This window comes from Thrips palmi, unplaced genomic scaffold, assembly GCF_012932325.1.
Source record: "Thrips palmi isolate BJ-2018 unplaced genomic scaffold, TpBJ-2018v1 HiC_scaffold_10, whole genome shotgun sequence".
Taxonomy (NCBI): Eukaryota; Metazoa; Arthropoda; class Insecta; order Thysanoptera; family Thripidae; genus Thrips; species Thrips palmi.
This window is the reverse complement of record NW_023144621.1, coordinates 18,135,963-18,151,522: the sequence shown is the minus strand read 5'-3', so window position 1 is coordinate 18,151,522 and position 15,560 is coordinate 18,135,963. Positions and strand designations below refer to the sequence as shown.

At 63.7% G+C, this 15,560-nt stretch overlaps 1 protein-coding gene across 1 annotated transcript in view; it reads right to left on the bottom strand.

Annotated features, from left to right (window-relative positions):
- LOC117653432 overlaps positions 1-15,560 on the bottom strand; it is a 120,468-nt gene that overhangs the window by 38,163 nt on the left and 66,745 nt on the right. The window contains exon 3 of the mRNA XM_034399090.1: positions 6,106-6,335. Within this exon, the coding sequence (XP_034254981.1) occupies positions 6,106-6,335 (230 nt within the window). The remainder of the gene's footprint in view (positions 1-6,105; positions 6,336-15,560) is intronic.

Here is a 15,560-nt window from a genome sequence, read left to right as displayed (position 1 = left end):
CATATTTCCGCCTGCGAACCTGCGCTGCCTGCCCCGCTGCTCTCACGGGGGCGCCGTCGCGTCGCCACGTCGGCGTCGGCGACCGCCTCAGCGGCGTGGCGGCGCCGCGCCGCGGCCTTTCCCAGAGCCGTGCTGTGACATGTTTAAATCAAAGGGAAACCAGCCCGTCCTAACCGCGACCCAGTCGTGCCCCGCGGGCCCCGCCCCCTCCCCGCCCCCACGGCCCGCGCGCCACGGCAAGCCGGCGCCCGATTTCATATACAACTCGGCGGGAAGGAAGGGAAGGGGTGTCTGGGGAGCGCAGCCCGCGCAGCTCGACTTGGGTGACAATCTGTCAACTCCCCGAATAAGACCTGCCGACGCGGCGAACTCTCTGAATACATTTTGATAAACGGGGGAAGGAATTTAGCGCTCTTTTTACTTCCCCTCCCCCTCCCCAGTCGACTTGCGGCCCGGCCAGCTGCCGGCCAAGACTGCCTTTGTCTTGCCCGTGTGCGTGGCGGGGCTGGCGGCCTGGACCGGCCTGCCTACGCTAATTTCCATATTCGTACATACCCGCAAATTAATTGCCTTTTTATTTCCAGAGCGTTTTCTCTCCGCCCTCGGCCTCCTCTTCTGCCGGGCTGCTTCCGAAACTCGCAGCTCTGTCTCTCTCGCGCTCGTGGGGCGCTCCGTCGGGCCGAGTGAGAGAGAGACAGCGCAGAACTGGCCGGCCTGCGACCGGGAGGACCCCGAGGACCCCGCCATCGTTACGGCGGCGGGGCCATGGCGACGCAGGTGGGGCGAAATTCATTAAAACTATTACGAGAGGCGATTTGCAAAACGCGAGGCGAGTAAGAGAGACAATTACTGGGGAAAGCGCTGTTCTTGTCCTTGTCGCACTGCCTGGCGCCGCCGGACTGCGCAGCCCTCGGCGCAGCCGCCCCCCGATAGCTCATCCATCTGGGCGGAGAGATCTCGAGTCATTAAAAAGAGAGAGAGAGCGAGAAAATAGAGAAAGACGATAACGATTCTTGGAGACATCCCGCTGGCACGCGGCTATACGTGCTTTATGTCAGTCCCTCACTAACACTCCACTAACATACAGACGCGCGCGCGCGCGCGCGCACACACACACGCACACACACACACACACACGAGTAAACACGGCCATGCATAATACACTTGCACACACTACCACACTCACGCCCGGCCTATTTTTACCCCCTGCCACGCCGTCGCGGAATATATAAAACCCCACAGGAAGAGACGCCCCCGCGGTATCGGAGGGTTTTACTCCCCCGTCAGCGTAAACTTTTCAAAATAACTCTTTTATTTCAACGCAAAAGGAATGAAGGGAGCAGCAGGCTGAATGGAAGGGTAAAGGGCTGCTGCCGGGGGCTGCGGGCTGATTCCGAGACTTCGTTGTGGTCGCTCTGTCTCTCTCGCACCTTTGCGGGACGGCCCATGGGTGCGAGAGAGACAGGGCGACGGAAACGCCTCTCGGAATCAGTCTGCTGGATAACCTGCGCGAGGGAGGCGGGGCGAGGCGGCGAGGCAGACAATGGCCCGGCGCGGTCCTGGTGACGAGTCGGCCGGCCGGCCAGCATGAGGGGCAGGACGACGACTGTCCCCTCGGCCTGTGACGCCTGGGCGGCGTGGCGGGGCGTGGCGGGGCGGGGACGCTTGATCGGATTACGCCGAAAAACTCGGGCAATGCACGGGTCGCTTCGCCTCGCGTCGCTTCGCCTGGCGCTCCGCTTGGCTCCGCTTGGCTCCGCTTGGAATGGGGTCGCGTTCCAGTGATTTAATTTCAGGGCGGAGGTAACGGCACCCGGTAATGGACAAGTGGGGAGAAAGGTGGGAGGGGCCGAAGGGTCCACAAGTGGGGTGGAAAAAGTAAGCAAGGCGACACGGCCACCCGTTGCAGCCGCCCTCGCCGTTAAGGGGGCGACTGAGTGCAGGAGAGGCTGCAGGAATGCCGCCCTGCGTGGCCGCGCCCCGCCGCGCCCCGCCCTGCCGAGGTGGCCGATAAACACTGATGGCACGCCGCGCGCCCCGCCAGCGCGCCAGCACCCTGAGCGCCAAAGTTACCGCAGGGACCCGGGTTCGAATACCTGCCGCGCGCCGGAATTTGTTTATGGCCCTGATGGGAAAATTCAACGACGGCGCGCGGGGCTTTTGCACTGCAGGAGCACGCCGTCGCCGTCTCACCGTCAGAACGAAAAACTGGGGGCGAAATTGAAAGCGTCCCCCGAGACTGAGGCGACCACCGCACCGCACCGCCCCCTTTGAGGCAGTTGTTGTCGACGGCACGTGTCTCTTTGAGTCCCGGCCGCGCCGTACCGCGCCGTGCCGTGCCGCGCCGTGCCCCACATGACACGTTCCCAGAGCGGCTGCTAAATAATTCCCAGCCGGGACCCGCCCTGCCCCCGGGCTGCCTCCGGGCCGGCCCCACACTGTACTACCGATAGGGCGGAAGCGCGCCGCGTGGCGACCTGTCCGCGGCCAATGAAAGCGTAATGGCGATCCTACATTACGATCCACTCCAAAATCAAAGAGCCGAGGGGGAAACACATCTTTTCGCCTCACTGTGGGCGGCCGGCTTTTCCTCATTGGAGTCTTTTCAAGGGAATGATGAGGCTTTCGAATCTTTTTCATGGGATTTCACATGAAGTTTCTACTTTTCCAGTGTTTTGTCATTGGATCTGGCATGAGGAGAGGGCGCTCTCTCCCGGGTTGTTTCAATGATTTTTAAATCTTTTTTACTCATATTTATTTAAACTAATTGAGATTTTGATAATTAAAACGTATAAAATCGGTGCACACCTGATCATCGTCCGCGCGGGGTTCTTCCGAACGGGGCGACCATAGGCGACCAGTTTTTCCGATTCAATGGCCCCTCAATCGGCATATCCCCAACATAACGCCGATTGAAACAAAGGGGAACGAGCCGCAGGCTTTGTTTTGCTCTGATATTCAATGCGGGGGAGCGACTTGCAATGAGGGAGAGGCCTGCCCGGCACGGCACGGCACGGCGCGCCATCGAGGCGGCAGCCTAATAGCACCAACACAACACCGCGAGGTAAGCCCGCCGCCCGCGCGCCGTCTGCGCACCTGTGCCCTCCGCCGGGGGGCCCCACGGGGGGCACGCGGGGCACACGGGGACTAGGGCCGCAGGAAGGACGGCCTGGCCGGGCCGGGCGCCACGGCACTGCCCTCCCTGACCTAGCCTCGAGCGGCCCGCGGTCGTCACACTCGGGGGATTTCCATGCCATTACTTTGTTTCGCTGCCCCGCGATTCTTCGTGAGGCGGTGCCGGGCGGTGCCGGCCTGTGGCGCCGTGGAGCTCGCTGTTTAATTCGTGGTTCGCCGCGCCAGGCGCGCCCAGGCGCCTGCCGACCGCGGCGTAGGCAACCCGCCGGACGCTGGTGTTGAGCGCGCTGCCTATGCCGCCGTTGGCAGGGGCGCTGGCTGGCCGGGCGGCAGGGACGGCTGACGGCTTGGCGGTGACGGCCCGGCGGCTCCACCTGCGGCCGGCCTAGGACGGCGGCACTGTAGTGGTCCACGGAGTGATCCACGACGGCCGAGGCCGGCCGGGCCGAGCCGCCCAATCTCTGCCGGCATCTGCCTTTATTTCGGCAGAGTTGCCCAACTAACGACTGAGCCATCGCGATGCTATCGGCCTATCGGCCCGATGTAGGCTCACCCCGGCTCACCCCTTCCGCGTGCCTGGCCGCCGGGGCGTGGCGGGGCGCGGCGGGCCCAACTTTCTTTAGGTTTCCGCGCGAATCGGAAGAATCAGGCGGCAATAAATAATGGCGTCGAACGAGCAAAGAAGCGGAGCCGGTCCGTGGCGGTCGATGACCTTAAATCTCTTTCTCTTCCCTCTCCTTAATGCCTCGCCCCACCGCGCCCCGCCACGCCCCGCCACTTCGCTCGGACTCTGTATTGCACGGCGATAGGCGGCGTATCACGGCCCTATAACTCTGCAAAAGTTTGCCACGCACGTAATGAATGAGCAGCGAGGAAGCAGCTCCCCCCCTTTTCCCCATCACCAGCCTCCATCCCAAACGCTTCCATCCTTCATTCCAGCGACAGCTCACCGCCCTACTCTCTCTCTCTCTCTCTCTCTCTCTCTCTCTCTCTCTCTCTCTCTCTCTCTCCCAAACACATACCCACAGTAGCCCCCCCCCATTACCCAACCGCGCGACGATAGGCAAATAAACGATAAGCCGGCCCGCCACGTTTTTCGGCCCTCACCCCATCTTGTCTGCGGAACGGCCCAAAACTATGTCGGCTGGTTAATTAAACTGTAAACAATTTTCAAGCCTCTCCCCGGGCTTTCACTCTCACTCTCTCTCTCCCTTTCTCTTTGTCCCTCTCGTCGCATACCGAGGTCTTGGCCCTCCCTTTCCTTTGGACGACGAGGAAACAGCAGCAAGACGTGTTTTTAATCTCGCCCCGCCGCGCCCCGCCGCACCCCGTCGCGCCGCGCCCCAGCCCCGCCGCCCCAGACCCGAGCGCGGCGTCGGAGGGGTTAATAGGAGCAGCGATAATCACGGCACAAGGCGCAGTGCCTGGCTGCCTGGCTGCCTGGCGCACGGGGTCCAAGGCGGAGTCGGGAGTTAATTGGGGAGACGGAGAGATACACATGTTGCAAGCCGTCGGTTGTTGCCTCTTTCTTCCTCCCTCTGTCTCTCTCTCTCCCTGTCCCGCCTCTCTCCCCCTCTCTCTGCCGCTGTCACTCCCCCCACCGCGCGTCGCGTGGCCAGGCCAGGGATAGGCCCGTCGAGGCCCTCGCCCATAACCCTTTCCCCGGCCTCGCATCTGATACAGCGATTTAGGCGCGCGATATCTCGAGAGTGGCGCTGCCGCGATACCTCGAGAGCGGCGCGGAGCGGCCCTGCCGTGCGTGGGATCAGTCCCCGACTCCCCGGCGCAGACAAGAACAGCGCGCTCGAGGAGGGGGACTTAGCACGCCACGGCACCGATACCTTCTTCAGCCCGAGCCGCATGAGGCGGCCCAGATAAATAGCGAGGACGAAAAAGAGCGCGGGCGAGAGAGAGGGGAAGGACGAAAGAAGAGGGAAAGAGAGAGAGAGAGAGAGAGAGAGAGAGAGAGAGAGAGAGAGAGAGAGAGAGAGAGAGAGAGAGAGCGAGAGAGGGTCGTGACCCCGGGTCCCGGAGCGCCTATACACGCGTGCCTGACCTCCAGCAGTGTCACTATCCGACCGAAAAGAGAGCGGGCGAAAAGAGAATGGCTTATTGGCCGTACAGCGCCACCGCCACTTTCCCTCCCCCTCTCCCTCCCTCCCCTCTCCCCCCTCTCTCCGTCGCTTTCACCGTCCTCTGAGGCCCCTGGCGACTGTGTCGTGTCTGCCGCCCGCCAGGTGATGATGTGAAAACTTGGCGCAGAATGGAGTCCGAGGAACTTGGTTTGTCATGCATGGCGGCCATGGCGGCCATGGCGGCCGTGGCGGGCGGCACCCCGACCCACCGCCAACCCCAACACACGCCCGATTACCCCCGACAGGTACGGAATCCGAGCGCAGTGTTTGTCTTTGCTGCGTTTGAATGTTTGAATTATTCGCGCCAAAACAGCGAGCAGTGGTGCGGCAGAGGGCAACTAATTACCGGGAGCGCGGAGCGAGAGAGAGGGACGCAGCGTCTTCACTGAGGCGGCGTCGATAATAGTCTTTTTGGTCGTTTAGTCGTTTCAGTCGCTTTAAACGTTTCAGTCGTTCCAGTGAGCTGGGTGCAATCTCCTCTCTTTCCAGAACGCCGCGGGGTTTGTTTATCCCAACACCTCGAGGACGTTGCCCGCAGAGTGAGGCTGCGTCCCGCTTCACTTGACAAACGCACAGTGGGCCAGAAGGCCGGTCGGACAAAACTCTAGACGCCTTTTGAGTTCCAGAGTCGCTAAACAAGACTCGAACCGAGCGTGCGACCCCACCAAAGGATTGCTCTTCGAACGAGGAATCCATTGGTGGGGTCACATGTTCGGTTCGAGTCTTGTTTAGTGACTACTGGAACTCAAAACGCGTCTCGAGTTTTGTCCGCCTCCACCGGCCTTCTGGCCCTGTGCAACGGCGCCAAAGCGCAGAGGGTTGACTCGGTACTCACGTTGACTGGGCTGGAGGGCAGGCCCTGCGGGAAGGGGAACACCTTGGTGTGGGGCTCGTCGGCGGCCGAGTAGCGGTAGAACTCGTGGGTGCCGCGGTAGAACTTGACCGAGTACAGCCCCGAGTTCTCCAGGTCGTACTCGCAGAGCACGGTGGCGGGCCGGCCGGCCTCCACGGCGGCGGGCACCACGCGCATGCGGACGTTCTTGAGCGACACCGCGCCGGGCAGGCCTGCAACAGACAGAGACGGAAACACTCAGTAAACCATTATGACCGCGGCGTACATGTGTCCGGATATCAAAGTTGGACTCCCTCGGGGCTCTTTGCGGTCCACCATTCCGCACACTCATCATCACCCGGGGCGGGGCGGGGCGGGGCGGGTGGGGGTTTAATTTCGCGCTGCGAAAGTAATTCACATTACACGAAACCGCACTCCGATCCGCAATCGGCGGGGTCCAAGTTGCGGTGACGGCGCTCGTCGGCGGGGTCCGCGTCCGCGCCGGGCACGGCCACGCCGGCCACGCCGGCCACGCCCAGGGCCGCGATTGCGCCTCGGAGACCAGTCAGCAAGTGAGTTGGCGAGGTGGCAGCACACTGGAAGCCGCTGGAAGCCCCGCTGGAAAGCTGGAAGCTGCTGGAAGCAGCCCAGACCCTCCCCCTGCACTGGGAATTTGGAAACGACCCCCGGCAGCGCCGGGCAGCGCCGGGGTCTGCAGCCCCATGCCGAGCAGTGCTTTGCCGCCGTGTCTCTCTCGCACTCGCACGGGGCGCCCCGCCTGTGAGAGAGACAGACTCGGCCGGCTGGCAGCGCCAACAACACGGGCCGGAGGGAGGCGGCCCCGCCAAGGCCCCGCCGGCCCGACGGGCCCGACGGCCCCGACCCAGGCCGAGGCCGGTCCCGCGCCGATGCAGCAATATCGCTACGCGCTGATCGCGCAGTGTCCGCCCACACCGCAAAAAACAAGTCGGACAACACCCCGCCGCTTAATTATGGCTCCAGGCTCCCCGCGGGTCGCTGGGCCGGCCTGGCGCGGCCTGGCAGCGCTGCAGCCCCAAGCCAAACCAGCGGCCCGCGGGGACTGCAGGCTGCAGCGCCACAGCGGCACAGCGCGCCACAGCGGGACACGCTGTGCTTTAACACCAAACGGTTCGCGGCGGTCTGTTATAGCGGGGGCCAAGTCGCAGCCTGCCCCGCGGCTCCCCCGCTGTGGCCGTCGAGTGGACCCCTCCCCCTCCAGCGCGGTGGCGGCGCCGCTCAAAGCGACTGAGTCTGGATAAAAGGCTCGGACTGCGAAGGGCCTGCCCAGCACTGCACACCGCCCTGCCGCCCCGTCGCCTGCACCGCGCCCATCTCGCACCCGCAATAACAAAAGGGGACGCCCCCCCCCCCCGCGGCCCGACAGCGCAGCTCGTTATCTGGGCGCGAGGTGGAGCGGGCCCTGTAGACTGATTCCGAGGGCCCTTTTCGTCTCTCTGTCTCTCTCGCACTCGTGGGGCGTCCCGTGTGAGACCGAGAGAGACAGCGACAGGGACTACGGGTCGTCCTGGGTTTCGCCTCGGTTTCGCCCAAGTTGGTGACTGCCTGGGCGGGCCGTTGATGAGGCGGCCGCGACGCACCTCGGCAAGCACCCGCTTTGTTTGGCCGTTCGGAACGCACTTCCTGGTGCGCGACGGCCGCCACGCCGCCATCGGCCGCCATCGGCCGCCATCGGCCTGAATGCCGCCACGCCGCCCCTCTCCGGCACAGTTGGCTTCTTTTGTTTGTTCATTCCGCCCGAGTCCCGCCCTTCATTTTTATTGTTTTTTCGCCCGGCCGCTGAGAGTGCAGGGAAAATTACGCGCGTCACTTTGGCGCATTTCACGCGCTATTGTGTCCGCAGCCTCCAGGCCTGGCCTCGGCGCGGCAGAGGCGCCGAGAGGCGCTCCTCAAAGCGAGGCAGCGAGGTCGAAGTGTAGTGGCGACGAAGAGGACTGTGGAAAATAAATGGAGTAAATACGTCGCGTGTGCGTTCTTCTCTCTCTCTCTCTCTCTCTCTCTCTCTCTCTCTCTCTCTCTCTCTCTCTCTCTCTCTCTCTCTCTCTCTCTCTCTCTCTCTCTGCTGGTCGATGGCGGCCTTTCTATTCAAGTCTGTGTTGTGATGCAGCCTCGCGGTCCCCGCGGCAGGGCGGCGAGCGGCGAGACACTCCCGACTGCTCTTGACTCGATTACCGGCTGGGTGCGTCGCGGCGTCGCGGCGTCGGCGCTGCCGAATACAATTTGCGGGCCGACAGTGCAGTGGCGGGGAGCAAAACGCGCGCCTCGAAGCCACCACACTGCGATGCTCTGTCGCTCCCCAGGGGCCGCAGCGCGACTCCAGACCGCGTGTCCGGCGTTCCCACCGGCGGTGTCCGAGGCCGTGTCCGAAGCCGTGGCGGCGACGGCCGAAAGTGACGCTACTCTCTCGCCGCTTGTCAACTCGTCTTGCGCCGAGCGCGGCGAGCGGCTCATCAGGAATGCAAATGGAGCCCGGCCGTCGACGCGGGCCCCGCCGGGCCAGCCGGGCACCGCGACCCTGGCTGCGGACTACGCGGCGACGTGCTGACTGATCTGCCACAGTCACCCCCACCGCTCCAAACAACGAGGGCCGAGGCGAGACACCTACAGTGCCGGCAACACGGCGATACTTCGCCGTCGAGCGCCTCGCCGAACGGCCTGGCGCATCCGATGACGGCGGTTCGGTTTCTGATCCATTTCACTCGCCGCGTGACGACACACTGCCTCTCTCGCGCTCTCTCTCTCCCTCCCGCTGTGCTTTCTTTGTGCCTGCCTGCTCTTTTACACACGTATAATGCCCCATGAATTATGCATTATTTTAATGGGACTCGGAACCAACGTGGAACCTAGGGCAGTTTGAGGCTTTCCCCCGCCTCGCCCATATAGAGCCGGATATTTCCAACATCGTGTCGAGGATGCTCCCCGCCGGCCAATCCGGCCATTGAATCTCGCACACAAGGACGCACTCACACTGACGCGCGGGACGCGCGCCAGGCCGGCCTGCCCGAGGCCGCACCTCGGGCGTTTTCCGATCAGTCGCCGTGCTGCTCGGCACCCACCAGTCACCGCGTCGCCCGGCCGTCGCACACGCCAGTCCACAGTGGGCCAGAAGACCGTTGCAGGCGGTCACAATTCCGGACGCGTTTTGAGCTCCAGAGTCGCTAAATGGGACTCGAACAGAGAGTGTGACCCCACCAATGGATTGCTCTCCGAACAAGGAATCCATTGGTGAGGTCACACTCGCTCGCTGGTCTTCCGGCCCACCGTGCAGCGGTGGTCCGCGGAGAACCTAACCTTGTCCGTTTTGTTCGCTGTGGCGTCCGACGGCAGGCGGGCTCCGGTTTACATAAATGCATACTCATGGCGTGTCCAGCGACACCCTCACCTGGCGTGTCCCTTTGCGCGCTCGTCACGCCGCACGCCGCGCGCGGATCAAAGTGCCGAAATACCGGCCCGTTTTACATATTTTAGTGAGCGGCCGGGTCTACGCCTCGGTCTGCGCCTCGGTCTACGCGCTGCGATGCACCCTCCACACGCCAGCCAGCCTCCAGTCGCCACCGGTTGGTCGTGCGGTCTGCGGTGCGCGGTGCCGTGTCCCGCCAAACTATCCGAGAAACTACCCCACCCCCCAGACGCCGACAGTCGTGCCACTCCCAGCCACATCCCGACGCGTCGGAGGCTGGCTGGACTTTCTCGCGTTACCGCCCTCTTCCTGACGCTACCCGCCCCGAGTGTAAATGCAGTTTTAACTACTGTACCAAGCCCCGCCAGGTTGACCAGTGAAAAAAGGATTGAATTGGCAGGAGTCTGGATTCTGAAGACTGGATTCCGATGTCGGCCGAGAGCGACGCGTCAGAACTAATGAAATGGGCAGATCAAACACGAGGTAGGTCATGATAGACCCGTCGCCTCGCGGAATGCACGAGGCGCCACAGCGACACTTGCGAAAACAACCAACCTCCTCGCATTAATTCCATTAATTAAAATTGGAGCCGTTTGAGACGCGAATTAAAAGGAGCGGCGAGGCGGGGCCGCGGTCTTTCACCGGCCATTAATTAATTAATTACCTAATTAATAAAAAGAAGAGGGCCGCGCGTTCGCTGGTGTGTTTGTGGGTGTGTGAGCGCGCGCGCGTGTGTGACTGAGTGATTAAATTGCAGAGAGCAGCGCGCGGCCCGAGTGGAGTGTAAAGCAGCCGGGGGCACGCGGAGGCTCCTCTCTCCTCCGACCCTCGCGGCAAAGGTTTAAGCGCGGCGTGCCTCGGCCGTTACATGGGCCGTGTCGATGGCAGCCTGTCGATGCCGATGCCGATGACGGCGACCTGGATGGAGGCCACGTCGGCGAGGCCGTGGCGAGGCCTTGTCGGCAGGGCAGCGCGACAAGCCATCACGACGTCGCGCAGTATCGGATTGATTCTCGTTCGGCGTTCCGCCCCGCTGCCGACACTCGGGCCTTTCTGGAGCGGGCGCTGCACCCCGCCGGCACGGCACGGCACGGCCCGTCTACCGCGGCGCCGGCCTGCTGCTTTTGTAATTCAATATAAAGCTTTTTGGCGACAACGGAGTGCGGGGCCGGCGGTCGCCCTCAGCACGCAGGCCGGCAGGCCGCCCCAGGCGCTCGATGGACTGCGAATCCAAGAGGATTGCTCGCGCCGCCCACGCCGAACTGCTACTACCCCCTCCCCTTTTCCCGGGACCGCGCCACTCCACTACACGCCCGTCGAGGCCAATCATCTCGGCATCACGTTCATTTGTCGGCCGTAACGAAGTCAATGAAGCACCTGTTGGCCGTCACGGCCATAGCCCTGCCTAGCCCAGCCCAGCCGGCCCAGCCAGCCCTCCCGCCGGCCTCCCGCGTAATGCGAACCGGGCCCTGCCGAACGGGGCCGCGGGCACTCGGAGGGTTAAAAAAAGGAACCTCGAAAAAAAAAGAGAAAAACACCGACGGCGCGGCGAGACCGCCAACATGGCACACGGCAATTTTTACTCCATGACGGCAAAGTTAAGCCGGGGCAATGCCGAGACCTCGGCCAGACTAAAGCTGTCCCGCTGGAAATAAAATTGCGCGCCGGAGGGGGGGGGGAGGTTGCAGCGGCTGGAGCCTGGCTGATGCGACTTTGAGACCCTGCTCAGCCTCGCTGCTCTTGGCCGGGGACGCGACCCGCGCGACCCCGCCGCCAGACTCATTCCGAGCAGGGGGTCTCTCTCTTGCACTTATGGTGCGCCCCGTATGTGAGCGAGAGGGCGACAGACCGACGGGAACCCCGAGAGCAGCCCGCTGCCCCGCCTCGCACACTTCTTGCGGGAAGCCGTGTTTAGCGTCGCCGGCTGGGGGAGAGGGGGGGCAAGGCGGCGCGCGGGGGTAAACGTTAGGTTAGGGTTGGCGCTCGGGGTGGGGGCGCGGCCGGTTCCAGGGGCATGTGTAGGCGCCTCCTTCGCGGGGCTGCTGCTCAGATACGACTCCTTTGTCTGCAAGCACACACACACGCACTCCCTCTAACACGCACACACGCTCACTCTCTCACGCACACACGTGCGCGCCGGCAGGCTCGCGGCGACGCGAAATATAAATAGAGGTCCTCTGCGACGGGGCGCGACCCGACCGCAGCGCGCTGCAGCGGGAGCAAAAAAAAGAAGGAGAAAAAGGAGGAAGAGAAAGGCTTGCTCCAGCCAGCCTCCGCCACGCCCTGGCGCGCCACGCCCCGCTATTTGTACCTTGGGTGTCTTTTGTCCGTGATTTACAGAGGCCGTGCATGATGTCGCCCCAGCGGGCCGGCCGCGGTTGGAAGCCCCGCCCCGCCTCGCCCCGCGTCGCGCGTCCTCGTTGAAAGTGAAAAACTTTGCGCAACTTTTATTATCATCGCTGTTGTACCCGCACTTCTGGCGCTGCGCTGTGCTGCGCCCCGCGTGTCTGCTGGGCCTTCCCTTCCCTTCCTCACGTAATTGGGACGCCGTTTACGAGGTCCCCCCCCCCCCCCCCGCGCGGTGCGTCGCGGTGCGCAGTCCATGTCGCGCCCCGCAGTGTCTTTTAGCAGCAGCAACCTGACCGGATTACCCGGTGAAAGATTTAAAAGCGTCTCTTGAATAAACTCCGCCGCTCTTCCACCCACCCAGCGCAACAATCGTCTCCCCTGTCCGCCCGCGCCGAATATGCACCCCTTCCCGCCCGCCCCTATCCCCGTCCCGCAGGGGTCGCCGACCCCGCGAACAAACAACACGTCGTGGCAATCATGTAGGAATCACACTAGCAGACGTGTACAAATACATAAAATAGCGGTGGCGGAAAAACTTTTCTCTTTTCATGGGTGGCGATAAAACAACTGCCATCGGAAAACAAAAATGGCCGCCAAATACGTCGGTCGTTGTGTCACGCCACGAAGTGTCGCAGAAAAGTAAGGGCGGGAATCTGGCGTGGGCGCGATAACCAAGTCCCCCCCCCCCTTCTCCCCGCCTCCAAAGTGCCGCGGCTCCGTTTACACTTGCCTTACAGCTCGGCCGGATTAATTGCGGCATTAGCGACGCGTTATGATTAAAGTTGCCGCCCGTCCCGTCGCGCCGCGCGCAGTGGAGCCTAGAGTTGCCACGCGTCTCGGCCGTCCCGGCCGTCCCGGCGCCGGCGGGCACGCGCAACAGCACCTGCAGCGGCACGCCGTGCTGCCGCGCTGCCGTGCTCAGGGGCCACCCGGGACACTCGCTCACTGCACTGACATTAGGTGGGTGGGGACTTAATGCAGGCATTCATATGCATTTGCCGGAAGAGGAGGTGTCCACTCGCATGTGTTACAGTGTGCGAGAGAGGGAGGCCCGGCGGAAGGTAGAGAGATCAGTGGGACCATCACTCATCGCGGCAGAGTACGCGGGCAAATTGCAGTCCGCGGCACTACACTGTGAGCTGGAGCGGGAGGTAATTAATTGCCTTTGATGATTATGGTAATTATTGCGGATTATTCGAAAGTAGCTTCGCTGTTTGGCGGGTCTCCTGGTTCCCCAAAAAAGCGCGTGGTTGGGCGGGAAGAGGGAAAAATAACAAATCGGCAGCTTAGGGTGTGGGGCGCACGATTCGGGGAGGGGGCAGCCCGGCCAGATTTCGCGGCCTGGCCCAGCCTGTTAGTCACTCGCCAATGGGTAATGGTGCTTGAGGCCTGCCTTGCGGGCAGCCGCCCTCGGCCCACGCCCTCGGCCCACGCCCTCGGCCCACGCCCACGGCCTCGGCGCGGCGGGGCTCCACTGGCCGCTGCCTGCGGTGGCGGGGTTATAAGTGAGGGGACTTTGCACGGAGATGCATGAGCAGGCCTAAGAGTGGCCGGGGGGCCTGGCCTGGCCGGGGCGCTGCTTGTAGGAGCCGAGAGCAGCGGGCAGTGGCCGCGCTAAGCCCCGCGCCGCGCCCGGCCGCACGGCCCACGCATCGGTCAACGCAGCCGCCACACCGCCGCACTCCACCCAGGACCGCGAAAAACAGTTTCAATCTCACGCCAAATAAGTTCGGATGGCCGGAACGGTCACGTGGCGGCCGCGGCTCGTGTGTTGTAAGCAAAGTACTCACAGGCCATAACGCAGGGGAAGCATAAAATGGTCCACTTGAAGTGAAAACGATAAAAACGCGCAATAAATAAACTCGAATCACTGAGTGCGCAACAAGCTACACTCTCTCCGGCATCGGCTCGCTGGGGAGGGGGACTAATTCAGCGGGCAGGCCGGAAGGACGGGGCGGCGCCGAGAAAGGATGGTGAGGACGCCGTCGAGGACGCCGTCGAGGACGCCGCGCCTCGGCCGCGCCGGACTCCATCCATCACAAAGCCACGGCCCTCTGGAGGGGCCGGCCGGGCCACAGCCGGGCCGGGGTCCGAGGGAAGAAGGAAGCCGCCGAGATGACAAAATACGAGCATTGCGGGGCATTGTCGGCAACGCGGGGGACGTCCCGGACCGTCCCGGACCGCACAACACGACGGGCTGCTGTCGTCGGCGTCCCCCCATTGCTCTTCTTCAGCGGCCACTTCCGGCCAGCGCGCCTGCTGCTCGTCACGCTCCAGGTGCAGCAGCACGCTAAAAACTTTTTTTAGTCACCGCGCGGCGTCACCCGGCCCCGTCAGGGACGTCAGGGCCAAAAGGCGCGCCGGCGCTGGGCGCGGCGGGCGGCGGCTGGACGTGTATCAGATGGAGGTCGGCCCTCCCCGTCGGACGGTCGGGCCATGGCCGGGCCGGGCGCGCCACTGGCAGGCACGAAGGCCTCCAGCGACAGGACAGCGTAGGCTGCACGGCCGCTGGCTGGCGGCTGGCTGGCCGTTGGTTGGATAGGGCTGCGGACGCTGCGGACCAGGACCAGGGAGAAGCCATACCAGTGTGGTGCCGCTGGAATATCAGGTGGCCGTCCTGTCCTGTCCCGCCGAGTCCGCCGCGCAGCCGGCTCCGCTGTCACACTGCCCATCTCGCCCTCACTCTCTATCTATCTCTCTCCCCCACCTTGACCGCTCGAAACTGACACCAGCCTCTCATCCTGCCAGAGCAACACTTTTACGTACGTGCGCCCTCACACACGCACACACACGTGCAGTCATCCAGACCCGATACCCCCACAGGCCTTTGCACTTGCCGCCAGAGCTGGGAAATATATCCCTGCCGAACACAAACCTGGTACCTGCTCGGCGGCCCGAAGGGGCGAGGACGCCGCCGGCGGCCAAGGACACACCGCCACCTAACTACCTGCGATGCGTCACGGGGTGCGGTCTATCTCCGTGACACGGCCAGGCGCCGTCGCCGTAGTCGCGTCCACGGCCGCCAGAATCCCGGGGCCGGGTATTTTGAGATAGGGGGACTGGCAGGCCGACGGCTATCGGATCCTGGCAGGGGCGTCGGGGGCGGGGCGGGGGGGGCGGGGCGGGGCGGAGAGAGATAGATAGATACGTGTGAGGCGGGCGGACAGGGCCGACGGGGCGCGGGACGACAAGGACTCGGCCAAGTAGGACGGGGGGCGAGGCGGCAGGGGGAGGGAAGGAGGCTGGCGGTAATTTGGCCGTAAGCCGGCGGGCGTAAGCCACAGGCTAATTCTTGCCGGACGACGCCGGTGTGATCCCTGCGGCCCTGCGGCGCGGGGGGAGGGGGAAGCGCCTGGGGAGGCCTGAAAGCCGAGGGGCGCCGAGGGGCGCCGAGGGGTGGGGCGGCCCCTCCGGCCGTCGTAGGGCTGGCCGCGCAGTGCAGTGGGGACATTGGCCAATTACGGGACTCAACGGCCAGGCCGCGCCGCGCCGCCCGTTCGACCTGCTCGCCGCCACGCACTACTTTTAGAGCGCGGCAGTGAACACGAAAGCACCGGGCGGCCGAGCGGCCAGAGTCCGGAGTGCAAAGGAATAAACCGAAAAACGTTTCGCCGCCGCGAGGCGGCGGTGGCGGTGGCGGCGGCGGTGGCGGTGGCGTGGCGGTGGCGGT